At 43.7% G+C, this 23,418-nt stretch overlaps 1 protein-coding gene across 1 annotated transcript; it reads left to right on the top strand.

The window, feature by feature from the left end:
• Positions 1 to 1,459: 1,459 nt before the first annotated feature.
• On the top strand, positions 1,460 to 2,901 carry LOC123162724 (probable xyloglucan endotransglucosylase/hydrolase protein 23). The gene is made up of 3 exons (XM_044580493.1): positions 1,460 to 1,843; positions 1,936 to 2,129; positions 2,230 to 2,901. The coding sequence occupies exons 1-3, from the start codon at positions 1,583 to 1,585 to the stop codon at positions 2,651 to 2,653; spliced, it is 879 nt and encodes a 292-aa protein (XP_044436428.1). The 5' UTR covers positions 1,460 to 1,582; the 3' UTR covers positions 2,654 to 2,901.
• The last annotated feature ends 20,517 nt before the right edge of the window (positions 2,902 to 23,418 follow it).

The following is a 23,418-nucleotide window of genomic DNA, read 5'->3' as shown; positions in this document are numbered from 1 at the left end:
TACTTCAGTATCAAACTATCAGAGTCAACGCCTCCGTAACTTTGAAGTAAAAATAAATTTCCTGGTTTCAAATGGATGCATGAGCAATCAGTTCCATTATTCGCGTCCTGACCAGAGACATGGCCCTTGCTAGACTTGATGTGAAGCAATTTTCTCATTGTTTAGATCGTTCAGGAGAAAAATCAAGGGTGCTAAAACTATATGATACCTCATGCAGTGTTACATAAATTGGTTGCCTTACAATTCAATGGGATTTGTTTGTACGAAACATGAATATTTTGATTAAAAAATGAAAAGTGGAATTGAATATACATGTTATTTATTGTGTGTATTTCTTGTATATAGTTGTAAAAGATTTATTGAATGTAAGTACCATACAAAGCATTTTGTTATACATGATTGTATGTGATGCTTTTTCCTATGCATGATTACATATCAAGGTGGCATACTTTCATTGTAAGATAAATAGGTTAGTGAAAATAACCTACTTATAATTATATAGCATTGGAGGATTAATGACCAGAACAGCCTCAACATGAAAGTACTCCCTCCGCCCCAATTACTTGTCTTAGATTTATTTAAATACGGATGCATTTGACACGTAACTTAAGACGGAGGCAATACATCACTAGCTAGGTAAGGACATCGATTCCAATCCCAAATAATAGCAACGATAGCTCTGAGACCTGAGAGACTTCTATCCAATTTCCTGATGGATAAATAGCCACTTGACTTAAGCTTCAAGTTTTATTTGATTTTCCTGATGTTGCCTAGAGCTGGAATTGGGTATTTTTTTTGCTTCATGTGAACTTCTTTGTACATATTTTACTTTTTTTATATGTAAAAATACCGTAGAACTATTGTTCTACGGTTTACGGTTCAGAAAAGAAAAGTTCTATCCATTTTGAGTTGTCTCAACCAGAGCAGCCACGAAGACACAATAATAACTTTTTTATTTGTGAATCTAACATACCAGGAATCATCACACGCTTCGAGATGAAAAAGATTGTCGCAAAGAATAGGTCGTCCATCCATCCCTGACTAATTCTTGTTCATGCATCATGTATGTTTTGTACTGCCATTTGGGTACAAAACACAAAATCATCTCAAAGGCTGCAGCTACCTACAGATCCAACCCAAACAATCATATAATAAAATCAAAAGCTGTTGCCTTGCCTCCTGAAATTTGCTATACGTCTCGATCGATGCTTAATGTCGTCTTGCTGTACGTGAGAGCCCCTGGCGTGGCCATGTCGGGGCAGTCGGGCGTCTCATTTTCCATGAGAAAACAGTACCGTCCTACCCTGTCTCCTCGTCTCCTCTCCTCTGGCGCCAACTCACACGCAATACACCGGAGCTGGCGAACTCCTCTCCGATTCGCCGAACCATCCATCCATACATCCATCGGGCACGCCCCGCTTATCTCCAAACCCCTATATAAACCCCTCACGCGCTGCTCATTCCACTCACATGACACAAGCTTCCAGAAAGCTTTCTCCTCATCTTCATCTTCTAGTACCCGTTCTTCCTAGCTAGCTCTAGTTGAGTGAGCTTACTTTTGGGAGCATCCAGCCCGCAACGCATGGCTCGCATGGCGGTGTCGGTGCTGGCGATCCTGCTCGCCTCGTGTGCCCTGGCGGCGGCGAGCTTCGACAAGGAGTTCGACGTCACCTGGGGTGACGGGCGCGGCAAGATCCTCAACAACGGCCAGCTCCTCACGCTGGGGCTCGATAAGATCTCCGGCTCCGGGTTCCAGTCCAAGCACGAGTACCTCTACGGCAAGATCGACATGCAGCTCAAGCTCGTCTCCGGCAACTCCGCCGGCACCGTCACCGCATACTACGTAATTAACCCAACATCCATTCATTCCTCTGCTTCGAGGTCCAGATGACACGGTTGCCTAACTCGATCGGTTTGCTGTGTATGAATGTGCAGCTGTCGTCGCAGGGGCCGACGCACGACGAGATCGACTTCGAGTTCCTGGGCAACGTCACCGGCGAGCCCTACACGCTGCACACCAACGTGTTCACGCAGGGGCAGGGCCAACGGGAGCAGCAGTTCCGCCTCTGGTTCGATCCCACCAACGACTTCCACACCTACTCCATCCTCTGGAACCCAAAGCACATCATGTAAGTTGGTCCAACGCCATTGCTCAACCTTCTTTTTTGTTTCAAGAACGCCGGCTTCTGAACACGGGGACTGACTGATTTGATGGTTTAAATAATGCAGCTTCATGGTGGACGACATGCCGATCAGAGACTTCAAAAACCTTGAGGGAAAGGGGATCGCCTTCCCCAAGAACCAGCCGATGCGCCTCTACTCGAGCCTCTGGAACGCCGACGACTGGGCCACGCAGGGCGGCCGCGTCAAGACGGACTGGTCCCACGCGCCGTTCTCTGCTTCCTACCGCAGCTTCAAGGCCGATGCGTGCGTGGTCACCGCGGCCGGCCGGCCGCGGTGCGGCGCCAGCATTGGCACGGACGCGGCCCCAGGCACCGGCGGCGCGGCCGCGGCTGGCGACTGGTACAACCAGGAGCTGGATCTGACACGACAGCAGCGCATGCGTTGGGTGCAGAGCAATTACATGATCTACAACTACTGCACTGACCCCAAGCGCATCGCCATGGGCGTCCCCGCCGAGTGCTCGATGTAGTGCCCATGTCCACTGCTAGCACTGGACTGCGTATTTGTTGATCGCCGGAGGAAGACGGCCGGAGATAGGAACGATGGGTGTATTGTATGTATAGACCGAAATCAATCAATAAGGATTAGTAATGGGAAATGTTGTAAAGTAGCCAGTGGTAGATTCTTCTGTTCGTCATTTACGCCCAGTTCGAGTAATCGTGCTCAGCCTCAATTCTTGTATGTAATATACTGCCTCTTTTAAGTTCTTTGTCTGTATGGTGCTCTCTGTTCTACTCCCTCAGTAAATATAAGTCCTTTTAAAGGGTCCAATATGGACGAGCAAAATAAATGTATCTACACTTTAAAATATGTCTGCGTACATATATATGTAGTCTATATTAAAATTTCTAAAAATGTTATATTTAGAAACAGACGAAATAATTTGGAACAGGTTCGTATTTGTCGTTCATTTCGATGCTGTATGGTGCTCCTGTGTGTTCCATGGATTTTGACCAGCCGTTGTTATGAACGGATACCCTGTAGTTCTGTTGGGAGTAGTTGGCTAAACGGTAGGTATATCCTGTGAGTTTTAGCAATTAACTGCTTGCTATTTTTGTTATAAGAGACGGGTTAAAGCATCTCCAACAACCACGCTATATAAGCGCCGTGCTGGAAATTTTCGGATTTTAGGGTGCGCGAAACCGCTCCGGGAGCTTCAGCGGAGGCGCAATAATCGCGTGCGCGGCATAAAAAGTTCAGCGCGCGGTCCGAAACGCCATCTCGCGCCGTTTATTTGCCGCGCCCGCTCCAGTGCGTTGCACATTCGAGCGCCCGCGCCACACCCTCTCTATCACCCCGCTTTCGCTCTGCCCGCGTTGCCGCCGCCGAATTCGCCCGATGGACGGACGCGCCGACAACCCCCTCACCCCTTCCTACACCCGTGACACCTCCTCCTCCGCCGCCGCCGCAAACCCTAGCTCGGGGAGCTTTGGCTTCACCTTCGCCGATACTCCTCCAAACACCGGCATCGCGCGCGGCCTTTTCATGCCGCCACGAACGACCTTGGCCGCGGGTGGCGTCGCGCCGTGGAGCCACGTGCCCCCCCCCCCCCCCCCCCGAAGCTCCCAAATGCGGCGCGGGCGAAGAAGGGCAAGGTGTCTGCGAAGAAGAACAAGACGGCGGACGGTTCCTCTAGGCGGCCAAAGAAGCTTGCAGGGTGCGCGACGACCGAAGCGCCTGCGAGCTCACTTGTTGAGCCGGCGGCCGACGTGCACAAGGTGTTCGATGAAATACCCACAAGGTAAAATTTCGCTAACTTTTTGTTGTTGTTATGGTTTGAATGTATACATATGGATAGCTTATTTGCTTTGTTGTATATATTTTGTAGTTTCAATGATGAGGCATATATGTCAACTATGGATGTTGGCTCCAACAATTCTCATTGGTCAGACCAATGAGGTGCATTTCGATGATCATGAGTTTGAGGTGGACAAGGATGGTGAGGGCATTGTCGATGAACCGAAAGGAGGGGGCAACTACACCATGGACGAAGACATCTTGTTATGCAATACTTGGTTGCAAGTGTTGAGGGATCTGATACGTCTCCGTCGTATCTACTTTTCCAAACACTTTTGCCCTTGTTTTGGAGTCCAACTTGTATGATTTAAATGGAACTAACACGGACTGGCGCTGTTTTCAGCAGAACTGCCATGGTGTTGTTTTTTGTGCAGAAAATAAAGATTCTCGGAATGTCCTGAAACTCCACGGAACACCTTAGAAAAAATAAAGAAAAATCCTCGCAAAAGATGAAGACCAGGGGGCCCACACCCTGCTCACGAGGGTGGGGGGCGCCCCCCTGGGCGCGCCCCCTACCTCGGGGGCCCCCTTGTGGCCCTCCGACGCCAATTCCAACTCCATATATTGGCTTTCGGGGAGAAAAAAAATCAGAGAGAAGAAATCATCGCGTTTTACGATACGGAGCCGCCGCCAAGCCCTAATCTCTCTCGGGAGGGCTGATCTGGAGTCCGTTCGGGGCTCCGGAGAGGACGATTCATCGCCGTCGTCATCATCAACCAGCCTCCATCACCAATTTCATGATGCTCACCGCCGTGCTTGAGTAATTGCATCGTAGGCTTGCTGGACGGTGATGGGTTGGATGAGATTTATCGTGTAATCGAGTTAGTTTTGTTAGGGTTTGATCCTTAGTATCCATTATGTTTTGAGATTGATGTTGCTATGACTTTGTTATACTTAATGCTTGTCACTAGGGCCCAAGTGCCATGATTTTAGATCTGAACATCTTATGTTTTCATGAATATATGTGTGTTCTAGATCCTATCTTGCAAGTCTATAGTCACCTACTATGTGTTATGATCCGGCAACCCCGAAGTGACAATAATCGGGACCACTCTCGGTGATGACCATAGTTTGAGGAGTTCATGTATTCATTATGTGTTAATGCTTTGTTCCGGTTCTCTATTAAAAGGAGGCCTTAATATCCCTTAGTTTCCAATAGGACCCCGCTGCCACGGGAGGGTAGGACAAAAGATCTCATGCAAGTTCTTTTCCATAAGCATGTATGACTATATACGGAATACATGCCTACATTACATTGATGAACTGGAGCTAGTTCTGTGTCACCCCATGTTATGACTGCTACATGATGAACCACATCCGGCATAATTATCCATCGCTAATCCGGTGCCTACGAGTTTTCCATATACTGGTTTACGCTTATTTACTTTTTTGTTGCTACTCTTACAATCACTACAAAATACCAAAAACATTACTTTTACTGTCTTTACTTTTGTTACCGTTACAACCACTATCATATTACTTTGCTACTAAACACTTTGCTGCAGATATTAAGTTTCCAGGTGTGGTTGAATTGACAACTCAGCTGCTAATACTTGAGAATATTCTTTGGCTCCCCTTGTGTCGAATCAATAAATTTGGGTTGAATACTCTACCCTCGAAAACTGTTGCGATCCCCTATACTCGTGGGTTATCAAGACTATTTTCTGGCGCCGTTGCCGGGGAGCATAGCTCTATTCTTTGAGTCACTTGGGATTTATATCTGCTGGACAATATGAAGAATTTGAAAGATGATCAAACTACTATTTTGCCCTCAACTACGAGGGGAGGTAAGGGATTGCCATCTAGCCTTGCACTAGATTCTCCTTCTGTTATGAGTAAGTTTGCGACACCTAAACCTACTACTGCTATTGATTCTGATATGTCGCATGTTATTGATGATGCCACTTCTGCTATGCATGATACTTATAAAGAAACTACTTCTATGCTTGATACTACTGTGCCACTTGGTGAATATCTTGATGAGCAAATTGCTAGGTCTAGAGAAAGAGAAATTATTGAACCTGAACATGATGATGTTAGTGACGATGAACCTATGCCTGCTATTCCTGAGGGTTATCTTTTTGATGCTGAATCTTCTGCAGCTATTTTTGCTTGCCAGGATAGACGTGAACTTAAGAAGTTGCTAATTAAATGGAGTAAAAAATCTTTTAGAGGTAGAATGAAACCTGACCCTGCTTTTGCTACTTCACCTATCTGTGTTCCTGATCAGGACTATTATGATTTTTCTGTTGATCCCGATATAATTACTTTGGTTGAATCTGATCCTTTTTATAGCTATGAATCTGAAACTGTTGTGTCACATCTTACTAAGTTAAATGATATAGCTGCCCTGTTTACTAATAATGAGAGATCGCGCTACCTTTATTTACTTAAGATATTTCCGTTCTCATTAAAGGGTGATGCTAAGATATGGTATAACTCTCTTGATCCTGGTTGTGTGCAAAGTCCCCAGGATATGATTTATTACTTCTCTGCTAAATATTTCCCTGCTCAAAATAAACAAGCTGCTTTGAGGGAAATGTACAATTTTGTGCAAATTGAAGAAGAGAGTCTCCCACAAGCTTGGGGGAGGCTTCTCAAGTTACTTAATGCTTTGCCTGATCACCCTCTTAAGAAACCTGAAATATTTGATATCTTTTATAATGGACTAATTGATGCTTTCAGAGATTACCAGGATAGTTGTGATGGTTCTCTTTTCAGGGAAAGAACACCGGATGACGCTGAAATTCTATTGAATAATATGTTGGGTAATGAAAATAATTGGGCACCTCCCGAGCTACCTCCTGAGCCAGTTCCTGAGCCAGTTTCTGAGCCAATTACTGAGCCTAGTCCTAAACCAACCCCGAAGAAGAGAGGTGTTCTATTTCTCAGTCCCGAAGATATGCAAGAGGCAAAGAAATCTATGAAAGAAAAAGGTATTAAAGCTGAAGATGTTAAGAATTTACCTCCTATTGAAGAAATACATGGTCTTAATTTACCGCCTGTTGAAGAAGTATATGCTCTCAATTACTTATTTAATGAAGAACCTCCCGATATCCCGACATAGGTAGTAAAGGTAAATTCTCTCTATAAATATGATAAAGCTGAAGTCCCTCCTACTAAAATTGCTAGTAGGTGCTTGGATGAGTTTGATGATTTTATGTTTAAGCAAGATGACTTTAATGCTTATTTTGGTAGACAATTAAAATAGAATACCTTTATGATTAAATGCTTGGGTGATTATATGGCTGATATTAGAGGTGAACTTAAACTTGTTAGCAAGCATGCTTCTATGGTTACCACTCAAGTAGAACAAGTACTTAAAGCTCAGAAAGAAGTGCTTGATGAAATGAATAGTAAGAAAAATGATTATGCTGTTAGAGTGGCTACTAGAACTGGTAGAATGACTCAGGAACCTTTGTATCCTGAAGGCCACCCTAAGAGAATCGAGCAAGATTCTCAGAGAAACAATATTGATATACCTAGTTCTTCTAAAAGGAAGAAAAAGAAAAATGATAGGACTTTGCAAACTTCTAGTGAACCTATCGCTGAGTCACCTGAGAATCCGAATGATATTTTTATTTCTGATGCTGAAACACAATCAGGTGATGAACATGAACCTAGTGATAATGTTAATGATAATGTTCATGTTGATGCTCAACCTAGTAATGATAATGATGTAGAAGTTGAACCTGCTGTTGATCTTGATAACCCACAATCAAAGAATCAACGTTATGATAAAAGAGATTTTGTTGCTAGGAAACATGGTAAAGAAAGGGAACCATGGGTTCAGAAACCCATGCCTTTTCCTCCGAAACCATCCAAGAAAAAGGATGATGAGGATTTTGAGCGCTTTGCTGGCATGATTAGACCCATCTTTTTGCGTATGCGATTAACTGATGTGCTCAAAATAAATCCTTATGCTAAGTATATGAAGGATATTATTACTAATAAAAGAAAGATACCTGAAGTTGAAATTTCCACCATGCTTGCTAATTATACTTTAAGGGTGGAATACCAAAGAAACTTGGAGATCCCGAAGTGCCTACTATACCATGCTCCATTAAAAGAAATTATGTTAAAACTGCTTTATGTGACCTTGGAGCCGGTGTTAGTGTCATGCCTCTCTCTTTATATCGTAGACTTGACTTGAATAAGTTGACACCTACTGAAATATCTTTGCAAATGGCTGATAAATCAACTGCTATACCTGTCGGTATTTGTGAGGATGTGCCTGTTGTAGTTGCAAACGTTACTATTTTAACGGACTTTGTTATTCTTGATATTCCCGAGGATGATAGTATGTCTATTATTCTTGGAAGACCTTTCCTTAATACTGCAGGGGGCGTTATTGATTGCACCAAAGGCAATGTCACTTTTCATGTTAATGGCAATGAGCACACAGTACATTTTCCGAGGAAACAACCTCGAGTTTATAGTATCAACTCTATTGGAAAAGTTCCATCGATTATATTTGGAGATTTCGAATTTCCTCTCCCTACTGTCAAGAAAAAGTATGATATTCTTATTGTCGGGTATTTTCATATCCCCGTTGAGGTAACTTAGTGTCATTCGGAATTTCTCCGATTCCGTGATTATTCAGAATGAGTTTGTTAACAAGACTTGATCAACCTTGTTAGCGGGTTCATTTTGATGATCACGAGATGGATGAAACTAGAAGCACAACCTTCTGTACCCTCTTTATATTTTCTGTTATTTAGTAGAAATAAAGTGAAATAGTATTCTTTTGTCTGTTTCCTGACTTATCCGTGCAATATAAAAATATCCCGAAAATAAAAGTCCTCAGAATACCATGCCAATTTAATATGATTTTTTCGGGAATATTTGAAAATTTACTGTGCAAAAATTACCACGGGGGGAGCTGCCACCTGGCCACGAGGGTGGAGGGCGCGCCCTACCCCCCTGTGCGCGCCCCCCTGCCTCGTGGGCCCACGGTGGCCCTCCTCCACTTATTCCTGCACCTAAAACATTGGAACTACTTGGAACCATATAAATTTGACATGGAAGCTCAAGAACATGGTCACCTATGCAGCACAATTTTGCAATGAATAAAGCACTAGAACAAAAACTAATTGGACCAATAGAGGAGTCACATACCAAGGAACAATCTCCCCAAGCAGTTTTGCGAGAGGTGCTTTGAGCAAGGAGATCGAAAATCACAACAATGGGGGTTGAAACTCGTGCTTGAGTTGGTTTTTCGTGTTTGTGTGAGGCAGAGAAGAAGATGGGTGGAGGAATAAGTGGAGGAGGGCCACCTGGCCACGAGGGTGGAGGGCGCGCCCTACCCCCCTGGGCGCGCCCCCCTGCCTCGTGGGCCCACGGTGGCCCTCCTCCACTTATTCCTGCACCCATCTTCTTCTCTGCCTCACACAAACACGAAAAACCAACTCAATCACGAGTTTCAACCCCCATTGTTGTGATTTTCGATCTCCTTGCTCAAAGCACCTCTCGCAAAACTGCTTGGGGAGATTGTTCCTTGGTATGTGACTCCTCTATTGGTCCAATTAGTTTTTGTTCTAGTGCTTTATTCATTGCAAATTTGTGCTGCATAGGTGACCATGTTCTTGAGCTTCCATGTCAAATTTATATGGTTCCAAGTAGTTCCAATGTTTTATATAGGCTCTAGGCACTTGTGGGAGTTGTTACTATCAATTTTATTGGAGTTGGTTCACTTTTATTTGAGGTCACTAAAAATTTCAGATTGTTTCAAAATTAATGAAGAGACTTTTGAGGGGCTCGTCGAGCCGAAGCTCTAAGGAAAAACAAAAGGAAGAAGAGGAGAAGCCCAATTTAATTTGCCTCACACCACGGAGGTCCGGCCGTGTGAATGGCCCTCCGATGACTTCTTGAGGAGAGCCGGGATTTATGAGGATTTCTATTTATTGATTGAGAACGCCGGCCTCACCAACTTCCTTCAGGACCAATGTCATCAATATCTCTTACTCACAAAACTTTTGTGCAAACCTTCTACTTTTTCCCTAAGAAATCACCTCCAACAGTAGAGTTTCATTTATATGACATTGTTAAAGTGATGACATTAGCTGAATTCTACGAGGTTTGCAGAATACCCTTTGAGAGCACCTTAGATGAACCCCGCCGTAATGAAGTAGAAGCTTTTATTAACACTATCACGGTGGGAGAAACCAGGAAGGTTTCGGATGCAAGGATCACTAGCATTCATTATCCTGTTTTACGCTACTTTGCCCTATTTGCTAGTCGTTGCTTGATTGGACGCGGGAACTGTGGGAACCTTAGTATTCCTGATATTATTATTTTGCTCCATGGTTTATACCGCAATAACTCTGTTAGTATGGGTGGAATTGTTGCTAGACGGTTAAGTCTTAACCATACTAAAGACCCCATCTTTGGAGGCAGTTATGCTTCACGCCTAGCTGAACATTTTGAAATGCCTATTAGGCATGAGGAGAAAGAAGAAACAAGACTGCCCCGTGCTTATTTAGATTACAAGAGTATGATAGCGCATGATTTCCTTGTTAAGAGTCGCGATGGGGAGCTCAAATATAAATTATACTTTGATAAACATCACCCTAAGACTATTACCTTGCCTGCTCCTTCTTTGTTTAACTTGTTTGCAGAACCTCACATCGTTCCGTGGTCGGCTGTTCAAGCCTATCGGAACCCTGCACCAGCCCCGGAGCCGGAGCCTCAAGATGAACCTCCACGACTATCTGTTTATTCTTGGGATCCAGAGGAGGCTGCCAGCCAGTGGCAGTCAGAGTCTTCTCCGTCACAGTATGACCCCAGCTACACCTACGGGTATCTGTCAGGCCATCCCTGGCAATAGACCAACTTAGGCCAAAAGCCTAAGCTTGGGGGAGTACGTATTTCCCACCGACATTACATTCATATTCACACACACTTATTGCTAGATGTCGGCGCTCATACTTTTTCACTGTAATATCCATGCTAGTTTAAATTTCCTCTTCTAGCTTTCTTCTTGTGTGTTTGATAAACTTTAAGAAAAACCAAAAAAATTAGTTAGTTTACTTTTCATGCTTGTAGTAGAATTAAGAAGAAAACCCCAAAAATATTTTCTGTTCTTCTTTTTACTTGTTGGGAGCTTTCCCGTGTAAATAGTTTTTATTTCTTTTCCTTTCTTTGGGGGTCGAGAAGACCATATTGAAAATGCTTAGTGGTTCTTATATGCATGATTGATTATTTAAACTCAGAGCCCATATTACTTGTCTTCTCTCTTGAGTTGAATGCTTGCATATTCCAGCTTAGTCCAATGCACGTGCACTCCTATTATTATCCACATCATTCGGTCGTGCAAGTGAAAGGCAATAATGATGATATATGATGGACTTATTGAGGAGAGAAAAGCTGGTATGAACTCGACCTCTCTTGTTTTTGTAAATATGATGATTCATCGTTCTTGATTCAGCTATTATGAAGTAAATATATTTGCAATGACACTTAGAGATTATAGTTGCTTGTGCCATGCTTGACTAGCTATGAGTTATAATGGTTTACCTTATGTGCCAACATGCTATTAGAATGATTATGATGTGGTATGATGGGGTGGTATCCTCCTTTAAATGAATTGAGTGACTCGACTTGGCACATGTTCACGCATGTAGTTGAATCCAATCAACATAGCCTTCATGATATTTATGTTCATGGTGGATCATATCCTACTCATGCTTGTACTCGGTGTGAATTAATTTTAATGCATGTTTACGACTATTGTCGCTCTCTCAGTTGGTCGCTTCCCAGTCTTTTGCTAGCCTTCACCTGTACTAAGCGGGAATACTGCTTGTGCATCCAAACTCCTTAAACCCCAAAGTTATTCCATATGAGTCCACTATACCTACCTAATGCGGTATTTACCTGCCGTTCTAAGTAAATTTCTATGTGCCAAACTCTAAACCTTCAAATAAACATTCTGTATTGCATGCTCGAATAGCTCATATGTCAACTAGAGCTGCCCTTATCTTCCGTGTTAGGCGGGTTATTCTCAAGAGGAGTGGACTCCGCTCCCCATTCACGATAAAATGGCTGGTATCCGGGATGCCCAGTCCCATGTTTTGTGCAAACTAAATCAAAATAACTGCAAAGAAAACTCCCCTTGGGACCCGTTGAATGTTGGAGGCACTCGTTGTTTCGAGCAAGCCATGGATTGATGCTTGTGGAGGAAGGGGAGTATAAACTTTACCGTTCTGTTTGGGAACCGCCTATAATCTGTTTAGCATGGAAGATATCGTCGTCTTTTAGTTGTTATATTGACAATGAAAGTATGCCGCTCAAAATATAATTTATCTCTATTTCAAAACCAAGCTCTGGCACCTCTACAAATCCCTGCTTCCCTCTGCGAAGGGCCTGTCTATTTACTTTTATGTTGAGTCATCACCCTTCTTATTAAAAAGCACCCACTGGAGAGCACACTGTCATTTGCATTCATTATTATTGGTTTATATTGGTTATGACTTGACTGGATCTCGTTTACCATGAATTACAATGTTTAGTCAGTCCTTGATCTTTAAAGGTGCTCTGCATTTATGTTTTGCGGTCTCAGAAAGGGCTAGCGAGATACCATTTTGTTATATCATGTTATGATTATTTTGAGAAAGTGTTGTCATCCGAGTTTTGCTATTATGGCTCGCTAGCTGATTATGCTATTGATATGAGCAATTGTGAGACCTACGTGTCATTGTGAGTATGGTTAGTTCATAATAATTGCTGAGACATGAATGCTGGCTTTTCATGTTTACAACAACAAAAGCAAACAGAGTTTGTAAAGGTTTTTCTTTTTCTCTTTTAGTTTGTCAACTGAATTGCTTGAGGACAAGCAAGGGTTTAAGCTTGGGGGAGTTGATACGCCTCCGTTGTATCTACTTTTCCAAACACTTTTGCCCTTGTTTTGGACTCCAACTTGTATGATTTGAATGGAACTAACCCGGACTGACGCTATTTTCAGCAGAACTACCATGGTGTTGTTTTTTGTGCAGAAAATAAAGATTCTCGGAATGTCCTGAAACTCCACGGAACACCTTAGAAAAAATAAAGAAAAATCCTCGCAAAAGATGAAGACCAGGGGGCCCACACCCTGCTTACGAGGGTGGGGTCGCCCCCCTGGGCGCGCCCCCCTACCTCGTGGGGCCCCTGGTGGCCCTCCGACGCCAATTCCAACTCCATATATTGGCTTTCGGGGAGAAAAAAATCAGAGAGAAGAAATCATCGCGTTTTACGATATGGAGCCGCCGCCAAGCCCTAATCTCTATCGGGAGGGCTGATCTGGAGTCCGTTCGGGGCTTCGGAGAGGGGGATTCGTCGCCGTCGTCATCATCAACCATCCTCCATCACCAATTTCATGATGCTCACCGCCATGCGTGAGTAATTGCATTGTAGGCTTGCTGGACGATGATGGGTTGCATGAGATTTATCATGTAATCGACTTAGTTTTTTTAGGGTTTGATCCCTAGTATCCATTATGTTCTGAGATTGATGTTGCTATGACTTTGTTATGCTTAATGCTTGTCACTAGGGCCCGAGTGCCATAATTTCATATCTAAACCTATCATGTTTTCATGAATGTATGTGCGTTCTAGATCCTATCTTGCAAGTCTATAGTCACCTACTATGTGTTATGATCCGGCAACCCCGAAGTGACAATAATCGGGACCACTCCCGGTGATGACCATAGTTTGAGGAGTTCATGTATTCACTATGTGTTAATGCTTTGTTCCGGTTCTCTATTAAAAGGAGGCCTTAATATCCCTTAGTTTCCAATAGGATCCCGCTGCCACGGGAGGGTAGGACAAAAGATGTCATGCAAGTTTTTTTCCATAAGCATGTATGACTATATACAGAATACATGCCTACATTACATTGATGAACTGGAGCTAGTTCTGGGTCATCCTATGTTATGACTGCTACATGATGAACCACATCCGGCATAATTATCCATCGCTAATCCGGTGCCTACGAGTTTTCCATATACTGGTTTACGCTTATTTACTTTTTCGTTGCTACTGTTACAATCACTACAAAATACCAAAAACATTACTTTTACTGTCTTTACTTTTGTTACCGTTACCACCACTATCATATTACTTTGCTACTAAACACTTTGCTGCAGATATTAAGTTTCCAGGTGTGGTTGAATTGACAACTCAGCTGCTAATACTTGAGAATATTCTTTGGCTCCCCTTGTGTCGAATCAATAAATTTGGGTTGAATACTCTACCCTCAAAAACTGTTGCGATCCCCCATACTTGTGGGTTATCAGGATCCCTCGGTTGAAGGGGATCAAATTTGCATATTGGCTCCGGATGAAGGAACACTTTGATGTACACAACAAAAGTGGAATTGACCGCTCCGAAAGATCTCTTCGCTCTTGGTGGTCGACAATCAACCGAGATTGTCAAATGTGGGTGGCCGCACTTAAGGCGGTTGACAACTTGAACTCAAGTGGCACTAATGATAGAGATAGGTGGAGTGCCATTTCTTTCATGAATCTTCCATGTTCATCATGCTTCTTCTTGGTGTTTCTAGTGCTAACTTGTTTTTTTTGTGTGTAGCTCACTATTGCACAAAATTTATTCCTAGGAGAAGAGAAAAAGACCAAGAAAGGGAAGAGACCATTTACCTTGCCTCATTGCTATGAAGAATTGAAGGATGATGAGAAATTGAAGCCCCGTGATCCTATCCATGATGATGAGGAGAGCAACAAACGCAAGTGAACTTTTGATTTGGATGATGATAAGGAGGAGGCATCAAGTGATGGTGGCAAGGGATGCCCTACAATAAACTCGGTTTCGTACTCCAAGCCAAAAGACTAGATGGATGCAAGAAAGACGGAAAAGAAAAGAAGAAGAGGAGAGGAGATGATGAGCTAAAAATGCTACGGAAGCTATTATTAAGGCAAGAAAGGAAGCGAACGAGATGAGGAATATGGCAAGGAACCAAGATGTCGTGGTCGAGGAGAGGAGGGTGGCGGCCGAAGAGAGGAAGGTGGCATTGGAGGAGAAGAATTTGGCCATGGAGGAACAAACTAGGTTGTTGGAATGGAGAAGTTCTTGTTCTTCATGGACACATCTACCCTCAGTGAGAAGCAAAAGGAGTACATCACTCTTGCCCGTGAAGAAGTCGTCCAAAAAAGAACCATGGTTGGCATGGGTGGCATGGGTGGCGGTGGCATGGGCGACATGGGAGGCATCGGTGGCTTTAGAGCTACCATGGGCGGCATGGGTGCCATGAGTGCCTTCGGAGCTACCATGGGGGCATGGGAGACATGGGTGGCTTCGGAGCTATCATGGGAGGCATGATTTTTTGCGTCTCTCATGGGAGGCATGGGAGCACCGGTGGGCGGCATGGGTGGAATGTCTTTCGGTGTGCCTATCACACACCTTCGCATGATGCCGTTGAAGATCTTGCCAACACCTTTCGAGCTTCACATGATGATGCGGCGCGCGACAATGAAGAGGAGGAGGAAGAATCGCCTTCGGATGAGGATGATGAATCGGAGGAAGAGGAGGACGGAGACGAGGATGCGGCATGATTCTTGATGTGCCATTCGTTTGTGCGAACTTTTATGTCATGAATGGTTCAGATTTTGAACTTGGTTGGACGATGATGTGGTCATGAACTTGTTTGGGTGATTTCAACTATGCTATGTCTTGTTTTGATGTTTAAAATATCACTATATTGTCTCAAAATTGCAACATATGACAAGCGTCGGCTGCTCGCGTGCGCTGCAATTTAGTGCATCTGTTGGAGTGGCTCGGGCGCGCTATATTATAGCACAGCCGCTGGAGCCAGCGCACCGCAGCGCGCAAAAGCTGCGCTTTCTGGCATTGTATACTGTTTTTTTGCACGCGACGTGTTGCGCGTCTATTGGAGATGCTCTTAGTCTGCTTCATCAAATGAGTGAGTAACTATTTAAAACTCAGGCCTTGAGCATCTTTTTTTTCTTCGAAATAGGCCTTGAGCATATATCTCGTCAGTTTAAGTATGAGCAGTATACTAGTATCAGTCCACTAAAACAAGTTGTTACTTCGAGATACAAGTATTCCTTTGGAGCTTTGCTACACCTACCTAAATTTTTCTATGTAACTTACGAACAAGCTGAGGTGATCAGATTTGGTTGGGTGGGAAAAGAGGCCCAGGCCCACCCCATGAAATTCAAGGGGGGTGATTTAGTTGAGGGAAGGAAAGAAAGTAACTTTTCGTAATAGATTATGTAGGTGTAGTATTTTCAATTCCTTTGCATTGCATATATAATATTCTGTTCTTAGTATTATTTTTGTATTGTGTATTGTGATATTCTGGCCATTGAGCCAAGGCAACCTTGTGTTGCTCGCGATGAAATCTTGTTGTGCATCTTATGAATGTTTTTAGGGATTCAAAAGAGTGTCCATGTTTTGAAGAAACACTGATTCATTTCTGTTTCATACACTCAATATGTCCAATTTTCAGAAAAGGTCATTCCGAATTTTTTGATTGATTTTATTTTTCACCTATGTTATAGTTCTATTTTTTATAGTAACATCATAGATTTTCCAGTGATTTTTCTCTATCCAACAACAACTATTTCACTAACATTCTTTGGGAATCACTCTATGCAACAACTAAAACCATCTAACTTATCAAGGATTACTTGTCCCCCTATCACACCTTTTAGTGCACCAGAAACAAACTTAGGAACCACACATTTATAGAAAAGATGTTTTATAGTTTAATCACCTATAGTAAAACTATATCTAGCTTCCTTGCCTTTCAACTTCCTGCTAGCAAGATTATACCTTGTCAGCACACTTTCCTAGGAACAAGTCATTTAAAAACTTTTGGTTTCCAAGGGAACCTAGCATTCCACAGTTTTCAAAGAAGCCATGCAATCTGGTCACTTTTCGAAGTCAAGTACAAGGACATAATAGTAAATTTACCACATATCTACCAGTTCATTAAGATTAACATCGAAACAAAGCCTTTTCTGCTTTGACAACATAGAGTTGTAGTATTTCCCCATAGGGATCTTCTAAATCGAATATCCTCCATACCATTAGCTAGAGCTTTTGCAACAATACAATTGACACTAAATCTGAGAAAAATAAGTCTAGTTAATTGAACACATCGAGGTTTATTACCAATCCAAATGTCATGTCAGAACCTAATTCTATTCCCATTCCCCGCCATCTTTCTACAATACTTAAAAAATACAGGCTCCACCTTCATAAGCCTTGCGAGAAATGAGACTGTCCAGGTTTTAGTTTAGTAAAACTTACATTAACTTTCTAATGTATTTTTTCTGAGTAAACTTTTACCACAACCCTTGCTCATTTTCAGTTTCCCACAGACATTCACACTTCAGGCAAATATTCAGAATGTTCAAGTCTACAATACCAATACCCCATCTCTTTGGGTGTACAAACATTCCCCCACTTTACTAGATGAATGTCCGATGAATGTTAACCAATATTCCAGAGACTCACGGTTACATCAAAATATGATGGTTTTAAACACAATCTTTTGGAAAATATTTGGATTGGTTAATACACCTTTGGCAGAAATATTCATTGCGTTTCAAAATACTGCATTCTCTATGTTGATCACGATGCAAAAAGTTAAGAATGTAGTTTTGAGGATTATATCTAATTCCGAAGGACAATATAAGGAGATAAAAGTAAACACCGAGGAACCTAAAATGAGTGAAGTGGAAAATTGGAAATAAATGGATTTACTGACACGGAGCTATGCTTGCAATCAAAATCAACTGAGTTAGTGGGATACATATTTATTTGGAAGCTAATGATCCTTCTAAAGATTAATATGCTCATGTGTTGATGCTAAAGATTTGATCTTGACAAAAGTGTTACTTGGTCAGAAGGGGTTGGAATCGCAATGATCAATGCAATTTTGTGGTCACAAAGAAACAATGAACCGCGTCCTCTTTAGATGCAATTTGTCCTACCTCATTTGGAAAGTAGCATTGTGTGCTTTAGAACTAATTAGACCGCCAGATAGAACAGGGGATATGGCGGTCCTCTCCGATGGTCCAACGCAAATCGGGGGGGGGGGGGGGGGCAAGGGGGAATGGGGTTCTGAAGATCGGAGGCCTACGCAAGGAGTTACATGGAATCTACCGGTTCTCGGGTTACCATCTATTGAAGCTGAGGGTGGCATAGCTAACGAATGACCTGAGCTCGCTTACACTATTCTTCTAATCATTTTGCTTGATTTGTAGGCACTTTTGTGTGAGATGCGGATGAGAACACCTGGCCATTCAGTGTTCTTTGCACTAAGTTTTATTTTCCTTAGTTCCTTGTTTTGTAATCAACTAATCGTACTCATTGCAGAATAGGTTGTTTTGTTAATGAAAATAGTTTTACTATTCATCACCCAGGGTCCAGAATATGTTATTCTTCACCCGAGGTGATCTTACGACCATTTCATAAATAAATTATGTTTCAAATACAAATAGTTACAGTCATATTGATTCACTGCGTAAAATTTGGCATAAAAAAATGTCAGAAGACCAGAAAAATTACATTTTATGTACATTTTACACTACATTTTTACGGTTGAAATTTGCGTAATATAAAATATTTTTTACGGCGATTATATATTTTCTTACGTTCTCTTTTTATGCCTGAAATAAGACAAAATTTACGGAACATAAAATTACGGTGCATTCATGTTAAAATAGAGGGGGTGAAGAATAACTATTCCTCACCCAGGATGACGAATAGCGCGACCCTGTGTGTGTGTGTGTGTGTGTGTGTGTGTGTGTGTGTGTGTGTCTATATATATATATATATATATATATATATATATATATATATATATATATATATATATATATATATATATATATATATATATATATATATAGGTACTGATGTAAGGCAATTTACCTCGAATATTGCTATGTGCTAAATATAAAGCTACATGTACGTCTAAATTGGTTGGATTACTGAAATTGAAGGTAGCAATCTGAAGATGTTTTCCAAGATTTAAAATTATTAGACATATAACTAAGGTATTATGGTTCTTTTTTTAACTGACTATGGTTCTTTGTTTAAGCAGATGCCCTTTGCGGTTTTGCCTAACTAGCAAGAGCTTTAGGCACCATTAACTTCTTTGAATATCTCTACTCAGTGTAATCAAATGCCCTTTATTTTTTTTCTAACTATCAAGTTTGTTTTTTTACCAAAAGTGCCATTCTACTCGCTGGTGCAAATGCACCTACATGAACAGTAAATACCAAAAAATAGCAAAACAAATTCCAATTTTTTTTTTGAATTTTAATGTAGGCGAACATTCTTGATTTTTCTCCCTACATATAAATTTTCATGAAGAGATCACATTCTTGATACTTTGTGTAAAAAATATAACAGACAACCCAAAATGTTTTTTTTGTCGTGAGCACATCGAATGTTATTTGTTAACAATTGTTTGCACGGAATGAGAACATTCAAATGTGTGTGTGTGCTGTAAAAAAATGAAGATTTTCTTTATTTATTTTACTATTTTTTCCCTCTGATATTGTTGTTCATCTGGGTGCATTTACACTCGGGAATAGAAACTCCATGTTGGCGCTTTACACATCATTAACTTCTTTAGACATCTCTTGCTTAGTGTAGCACGCCATTGAGGTGTTGTAAAATAGCGTTGCGAGCCACTTGGATTGCAATCAGTAACAACAATGATCTCAAACACCATCCACACCCACCCGCAAAAAATAAATAAAGAATAAACCACCTCACTTTGGGAAATTATATGAGTCGCGTGCCCATCCCTTGAAGACCTGACCGCTGAGTGCTGCTCGCATTACAATACCGTGAATTCATGATTTTATGTGTCACCACTGCGAACGACTAATTGGTACAGAGTTTCAAAATCCGGGTACTTTTGATCCCTATAGGGAATTCGGTGAGAAGACACACTATTCTAGTTTAAATATATATATATATATATATTTCTAGTTTAAATATATTACTCGTATGGAAAAAGGTCCTGCATGTAGAGAATTGACACAAGTAGGTGTGTGTAATAAAAATGTAAAGATGATCATTTTGGCATGTGAAAAAATTACAGCATGTAAAAAAAACATGGTGTAACTAAGTTACAACAACTTGAGGCGAAAACAGCCAATTGGTGATTCACTCTCACACCAAAACGGAGCCAGGACGTAGCGAGATCCAAAGCCTCGTCTGATATTCAGAAGATGCTACTGCGTTCTGCGTAGGCAGAGCATACAAATTAACATCTGTGGCCTACCACCCCACCCTCTTCATGCAATCATGTACTATATGTTGGGAGCACTAGATATTTTCGCGTGACCTACGAGCCCAAGAAAATATATCTGCCAAGTTGCTGATAGTACCCCATCAGTCCATGATTGCATGAAACGGGTGGGGTCGATAAGATCGGAGCCACTTAAGTGACCGTACTTGGCTAGCTCACTCGATCGGCACAGCCGGAGAGACCATGGCAAAGTTCGAAGGGGCATGCAATGGATCGATCCAGCCGGTGTAGCGAATTCAAGTGGAGTTGAAAGGTGACGCTGGTACCACTGCTCCCTCGGTCGCCATAGAGCAAGCCTGGCGTTGGCGATTTAGACCCCTGTCGGTGCATTGGATGCGCTCCGCCGCACGCGTCCGGCCGGTTCAGGCGCGCCGGCGTCAATTCGTTCGTGGCCCCTGCGCTCTGCGTTCATCATCACAACAGTATAATACTATGTACACGGTGAATTGTGAATTGTGAATTGTGATTTATGAACACGCTCGAACCGGCTAGCGGCCGGTCTTAGCGGGCCGTGACCAAGTCGAGATTGGTCACGTACTTACTCACGCGTGATCTGTGCGGTGACCATGCACGGGGACCAGCACATATGGACGACGAAGCCGACATGCATCGCCCATATGCATGCACGCTGGTTCCGCTCTGGCCACGCGCGCGCGCGGTACCGGTCTACCGGATACGTTCGGCTTTTCGACCGAGCTGGCTGGCTGAGGGCGCGCCGTCCGCGCACAAATATCAATCTTCGCACGGCCGATCTCCTGCCCGGGCAATTGTGCCGGCGCGTGGTCACGCTCCCGGTACGGCTCCGTGCATGCGCATCGCCGGCCGCGTGGCCTCGTGATCGGGCGCGCGCGTGTACCTCCCGGAGGCCGGCCGGCGCGTGCTGTCTGTGGTCGCCTCGCTGCTCCGGGGTCCTTGGTGGTGCAGACCTTCGCTTATCTCATTCTGGGTCCACACCTTATCTCATTCGTGGTACGGGCGCCGGAGACGGGGCCGAGGTCAGTCCCACACCGACGCGAGGTTCGTCGCGTTTCCGTTGCCACCTTGCTGGGTGTAGCTAGCCTCCTGCATTGGTGGCGTCTGTGACCTTCTGCATGCACACGCACGTACAGGACAACGTGGACCTCTCGACCCAAAGCCAAATTCGATGGATCCTGGGCAGGGGTCTTTAAAATATCGTCCAACATCTGATATCTGCCATAGGAAATTCAATTCTAATCATGTCTCACCACTACTCATTCGATCAATTCTCGCGATGCGCGGTGATGGCACTGAAATGATTGTTTATTCCATCATTTGGCAGGTGCGACATTCATGCGTGGCATTCATGGCCGCGCCGCAGCCTACCGTCGAACAGCGGTGACCATGGCTTGGTGGCGCGGAGCACGCACGCACGGCAAACCTGTGATAGGCCTGCGCCTGCTGCGCGCACGGCCGTGGGCCGGGGCGCAGGCGGAAGGCGACGCGGGCGGACGTACTATGGTGGTGATGTACGTGCACCCGGTTGGCGAATGGCAACCAGCTGTACGTAATCATGGCGAGGCAAAAGACACACGTCGACATCTGTTTCCTCTGTACTGCTTGGTTCTTGGACTTTGCGACACTCGTGATGGTTTGCTCATCCCATACTACGGTTAAGAGTAGCTCTATCATCCATTTTCTATTTGTCTAATTTTTTGTTTTGAAAATGTTACAGTACTATAGTAATACCATCACACGTTTTTCACTCGTACTCCCAGTATTAAGTTTGATACAAAATTGAGGCATCTATTTTGAAACGGAGGAAGTATCTGACAGAGCTATTCTTAATCGCATGTCCAGTCGTTATTAGGTACTCCCTCCATTTCAAATTACTCGTTGTGGTTTTAGTTCAAATTTGAACTAAAACCACGACGAGTAATTTAAAACGGAGGAAGTATGATTGTGAATGTTTGATGCAGATTTACGAGTTAACAGTGGGGAAATACAGGGGATGATGACAGCGTACCGTGAGTGTGCAGAGCAGCAAAACTGCAAAGGACAAGCCTGTAGGCAGTGAAATCCAGAGAAAATTAACAGATTTTGTGATGTCAAGAGCGTTGTTTTCCCTTGTTTTGGCCATAGTCTATTCACTCCAGTTCGTGGTGTGCTTAGAGCAACTCTAGCATACCCGCAAAAACTTGACCTGCAAAACGCATTTGCAGTTTCACAAAGATCGTGTTTGCGGGTCGAAAACTAGCGCGGCCGAACAAATATTGTGAAACAAACTGTAAAACTGGAATAAAGAGCTCCTTCCTCCAATCCGGCCGTTGCCGCCCCTTCCTCCAGCCGACCGCGCCCCGTCGCCCGCAGGCCATGCCCCGTCGCCCGTCGGCCGCGCCCCATCGCCCATCGGTCGCGCCCCGTCCCTGCCGGTCGCGCCCCATCACCGCGCCGGTCGCGCCCAGCCTCGCCGGCCACGTCCCGTCGCCTCCGTCGTCCGCGCTCAGCCTTGCCAGCGACGCACCGTCGCCTCCGTCGTCCGCGCCTTGCTCTATTGCCAGGCGAGCCGTGCCCCTTTGCCTGTCGCGTCGGGAAGATTCCGGCAGCCAGGCTGAGGTCATGGGAGGCCACGACGATGTCGAGCTCGTCCAATTCGAACCGGCGGCGATCGATTGCGGCGTCTAGCGGCCTTTTCTGATGTGCGGTGATGAATTCCGGCGAGTTTAGGGCGGATTCCGGCAAACTCCGCGGCGGCGTGTTTGCTCCGACGAGGTTTGACCGGTATACGAGGCCCCCTATATTCAGCCTTCCAACCTCCAATGATAAGGTTTTCGGGTGTGCATTTGTGATTCGTCTCCAACGTATCTATAGTTTTTTATTGTTCCATGCTATTATATTACCCCTTTTGGATGTTTATGGGCTTTATTTACGTATTTATATCATTTTTGGGACTAACCTAATAACCGGAGGCCCAGCCCGTATTGCTGTTTTTTTTTTTGCGTATTTCAGTATTTCGAAGAAAAAGGAATATCAAACGGAGTCCAAATGGAATGAAACCTTTGGGAGCGTGATTTTTGGAACGAACGTGATCCGGAGAACTTGGAGTGCAAGTCAAGAAGCAAACGAGGCGGCCAGGAGATAGGAGGGCGCGCCCACCCCTCCTGGGCACGCCCCTGTCTCCTGGGCCCCTCA

This window comes from Triticum aestivum, chromosome 7B (assembly GCF_018294505.1).
Source record: "Triticum aestivum cultivar Chinese Spring chromosome 7B, IWGSC CS RefSeq v2.1, whole genome shotgun sequence".
Lineage (NCBI taxonomy): Eukaryota > Viridiplantae > Streptophyta > Magnoliopsida > Poales > Poaceae > Triticum > Triticum aestivum.
Note: the sequence above shows the minus strand (reverse complement) of the source record. Positions and strands in the feature narration are given on the sequence as shown.